General features: G+C 41.8%; 1 protein-coding gene across 1 annotated transcript; it reads left to right on the top strand.

Annotated features, from left to right (window-relative positions):
* Positions 1-270: 270 nt before the first annotated feature.
* Positions 271-3,173, top strand: LOC121862864 (pseudohemocyanin-2). The gene is made up of 3 exons (XM_042361207.1): positions 271-379; positions 774-2,306; positions 2,549-3,173. The coding sequence occupies exons 1-3, from the start codon at positions 295-297 to the stop codon at positions 2,983-2,985; spliced, it is 2,055 nt and encodes a 684-aa protein (XP_042217141.1). The 5' UTR covers positions 271-294; the 3' UTR covers positions 2,986-3,173.
* Positions 3,174-4,846: the final 1,673 nt, after the last annotated feature.

Below are 4,846 nucleotides of genomic sequence, written 5' to 3' on the forward strand. Positions count from 1 at the left end.
GAGAAAGCAAAATAGAGAGCGATAGAAAGCTACAGAGAGAGCAAGAGAACCGGCGAAAGAGAGTGAAGGAGCGAAAGAGAGTGAAACAGCGAAAGAGAACGCTAGAGAGAGAGCGAGAAAACAAGAGAGAGAAAGAGATAGAAGCAAAAAATTTAGACAGTAACTGTTATCATATGGGCTACTGTCAAGACGTAGCAGGAGGAGATGGATGGAGGGGGAGGGCACGAGGGAGGGTGGTGGAGGCTCAGCAGGTATATAAGGCGGCGCGAGCAGTGTTGGGACATCATCAGCATCATGAAGATCGTGCTGTTGTGTTCACTGGTGGCTGCCACCGCTGCCTGGCCTTACTTCGGCGGCTTCCAGAGAGATGAACCTGATGGTGAGTATATCCACTGACTGTGTAATTGTAAAGTATAGTCACCGACATTCCAAAATGTTCAGTACAATTAATAACATTTCAAAACTTGAGTTCAGTACAATTACAGAAACTCCCAGACGGTATAAGAAATTGCGTCCAGCAGAGTTTCTGCTCAATAATGTTGATACTGGCTGTTTGACTAAAACTTACTCGCAATTAAATTAAATTAAATGAAGTATGAATTATTGTAGAAAATATATTAATTTAAATTATATACAGTATATCATTTTAAGTTTTACAGCAAACAAAGATATTTTATTATTTTACAATTCATTAAAGAGTTACTAAATTGTACCAGAGTTATTCCCTTGCTTTAATATTTAATCTAATGTTGACATTCTCACATGTGTCTCAGGTGTACCAACAGCACAGAAGCAGCACGACATCAACTTCCTCCTCCACAAGCTGTACGAGCCTCTGCACGAGGCCAACCTGAAGGCCCTGGAAGATTCCTTTGACCCACTGGCCCACACTGCCAACATGCCTGATGGTGGTGTAGCCGTCAACAAACTCATGCAGGAGGTCAAGACCCAACATCTGGAGGAGAGGCATCACTGGTTCTCAGTGTTTAACGCCACTCAGCGCGAGGAAGCACTGCTGCTTGTAAAGGTTCTATTACAGTGCCAAGACTGGCCAACAGCTATTGGCAACGCTGTTTACTTCCGTAAAATGATGAACGAGGAGACGTATGTTTACGCTCTGTACACAGCTATCAAACACTCCCCACTCACTAAGCACGTTGTGTTGCCTCCTCTCTATGAGATCATGCCACACTTTTTCACAAGCAGCGAAGTAATCCAACAAGCTTACAGGGCAAAGTTGATTGAGAAACCAGGTAGATTTAACATGAACTTTACAGGCACACAGAATAACCCTGAACATAAAATAGCTTACTTTGGTGAGGATATCGGCCTCAGTACCCACTACATCAATTGGCATATTGAATATCCCTTCTGGTGGAATGAGACTTTTGGTTATCAGATTGAACGCAGAGGCGAGAACTACTTCTGGGTTCATCACCAGCTGGTCAACCGCTTTGAAGCCGAGCGCATTTCCAACCACCTTCAGAAAATAGAAAAGCTTCATTGGGAAAGGAATCTCCATGAAGGCTTCGACCCCCACACTTCATACAAAAATGGCAACCCATTCCCATTCCGTCATGATGACATCCATATCGAGGACGTGGACAAGGTTGCTGAGGTGCGCGACATGATCGTGATGGAGAACCGCATCCGTGATGCCATCGCTCACGGCTACGTCATCGACAAGGAGGGTAACAAGGTGGACATCAATAACGAACACGGTATTGACATCCTGGGTGATATCATTGAGTCGTGTGTGTACAACCCCTATAATGAATACTACGGCTCCCTACACAACATGGGTCACATGATGCTTGGCCACCAGGGTGACCCCCATGCCAAGTACTACGATACTCCCAGTGTCCTGGAGCACTATGAGACCGCCCTCCGTGACCCCGCCTTCTACAAGCTGCACAAGTACATCGACGACCTCTTCAGGAAACATAAAGACCATCTTAAACCTTATAGCCAGGAAGATCTTTTGTTCCCTGGTGTAGCTGTTAACATGATTGACATTGATGGTCCCTTGGAGACTTACTTTGAAGATTATGAATACAGCCTCATGAATGCTATGGATGACAAGGAGGAGATGATATGGGAGGATAACATGGAAATTAGCGCCATTATCCCACGTCTGAGGCACAAGGATTTCTCCTTCAAAGTGAACATAATGAACAATAATGATGAGAACAAGTTGTCCACAATCCGTATCTTCGCCTGGCCACATCGCGACGTTAATGGTGTCATCATGCCATTCAACGAGGGTCGTTGGCACGCCATTGAGCTAGACAAGTTCCAGAAGGAACGTAAGTATAGAGTGTAAATTTCAGTTAGTTTCCTGATTTACTATACCTCAAAATGTTTCTCGTTTCTACATTATCTTTGTATGATTAGAGAAATTCAGTTCATGTGATTATGTTTAAATAATATTATTTTTAACTCAAATAATGACTTGTCACTTATATTGTCACAAGACTATTCGTAAATTAAGCACATAAGTTCTATCATGCTGTCACTTCAGCTGCCTATATTATTTGTTTTCCCTCAGTGATACCTGGCGAGAACACTATTACTCGCAAGTCCTCCGAGTCCTCAGTGACGGTGCCTGACGTGCCCAGCCTGAAGAGCTTGCATGAACAGACTGAAGCAGCGATTGCCGGAAGCAGTGAATTGAACCTTGATGAATTCGTGAGCGCTACTGGGCTGCCCAACAGGCTGCTCATACCTAAGGGCAACGAGGCTGGTGTAGAGTTCAAGTTGGTGGTGGCTGTGACCGACGGTGTGGCTGACTCTGTCAATGATGAAATCAACTTGACGACCAAGTTCCACCACTACGGTCACCACGGAGTGTACCTGGACAAGAAGCCCCACGGCTACCCACTGGACCGTCGCGTCCCTGACGAGCGCCTCTTCCACGAGATCCCCAACTTCGGGGAGACCATCGTCAAGGTCTTCAACCGCGACGAACACGTCTACCACCACTAATAATACTTCATAACCTTATGAACACGGAAAAAAAAAATCTTATTTAGATGACCTCTGAGACATTTGCCAATTGGAGTAACTAATCAACTTTAATTCATTTGAAATGTATTTTTCTGTATCGATTATATATTTTATTCTTCTGTATTTCAAAATGCTTCAGTCTGTGAATAAAATGTTCTTTTATTAATTCTTTGTTGTTTAAATACGTCCATTCATTATAATTTAGGTGTGACAAAACCAGTACACTGAATTACCCGCGTCTCTGACAGCACAAGTAAGAAGATTTTCTCACATTTTGTGTTAGCCAGAACTGATACAAGGGACTGTAGAGTCAGTATGTCTTATATTAAATATTACATGATAAAAGGTGAATCTGATTACTGAAAATTCTTAAATGATATAGAATGGAAACTTAATTATGTTGAAATACTTATTTTCCACTGAATATTTCTTTTGTTTGTGAGCGAATGTAAAGGTTAATCGTGTTGATCTTCCCCCACACTGCTGCCCTTAAGGTGGAGCTTCATAATTGAAAATATTTTAATCAACTATGGATTTAAATTTATTGCCATTAGTGAAGACATACTGTGGACCGTGAACATGAAGGTGGTAACATGAATTAACCTGACAATTCACCTATAATGGCCACTGACATTAGACGAAGTGTTGTGACTACATGCAAATCTTGGATGTTCACTTTGTTTATTGCCTGTGTAAATTGATGGAATAAAAATTAAATATGGATTTTTTGTTGATATTTCCCCATTTTATTTAGTTTTAAATATTCCACTTTCCATATTATTTGTACTACTTCGTTCAGGAAGGTGTTTATATAAGCAGAACCTCAACAAACACCAACTAGTAATCTGGACATTTTACAACAACCTAGCTGACCTGAAGTTAAATGCTTTAGTTTTTATTGGTATGTTAATTCACTTGGTAAAAGATGAGTACAAACACAGATTCCAAAACTGGCCAAGAGGAGTCATCTACTGCAGGTGATCCTCAGCCTGTGACTGCCAGCGTTGCCACTCAACACAGGCTGTAAACCCCTCGATCACCTCTGTCAGCCGTCATGATCACAACTTCCCACATCATGAAGTTTAATTACTGACTTCCCATGGAAAAAAAAAATTCAATTTTATAATATTATTGTAAGAATTACATAAAATTCTTGTGTTCAAACGTTTACTCAGCTCTTAATATATCAATGTCGAGCGCCTCTGACACTTTGTCTTCCTTACACTTTTCTCCAGTCTTATATAACCACACATTGTTGTTCTAATCCCAAAACTCTTCACATCCCAGTCACATTTACTTACACAAACCTACACACACAGCCACACTATTCTACACTTTCTCCCTCACACATAGGCACGTATGCATAAGAGCACGCACACATACAGACATGCATGCATACACGTCTTCAGGTTACTGTAAATGAAGGACGTCTCTATGGTACTCCTGTAAGTGAGCGGGTCTAGGTTTTATTGTAGGCCCCTCCCCCATCACTCCTCTCCACCTTGATGTACAGGTATCAGCAAACCACCACGAAGAAACCAGTACAAGGATTATTGATCATTCTGTGACTGATAACAAAAGTGATAATTTGAATAAAAAAAAGTGGAAATACGTAATGTGGAACAGAGCTCAGTGATAGACACCGGTCTCCTCATACCTAATTATGAGGTCTGGACTGATTGTAGGAATGAACTCTTGCTAACCCACTGAGATAGACAGCGACCGACCACGTGAAACTCACTGCCTTGTGAAAATGAGATCGACAGCGTCACGTAGAACAGAGGTCAATAACACTACATGACATGAGTCGGTGTACAACAGTTTCAGACGAGGATGATTA

This window comes from Homarus americanus, unplaced genomic scaffold (genome assembly GCF_018991925.1).
Source record: "Homarus americanus isolate GMGI-L3 unplaced genomic scaffold, GMGI_Hamer_2.0 scaffold24922, whole genome shotgun sequence".
Lineage (NCBI taxonomy): Eukaryota > Metazoa > Arthropoda > Malacostraca > Decapoda > Nephropidae > Homarus > Homarus americanus.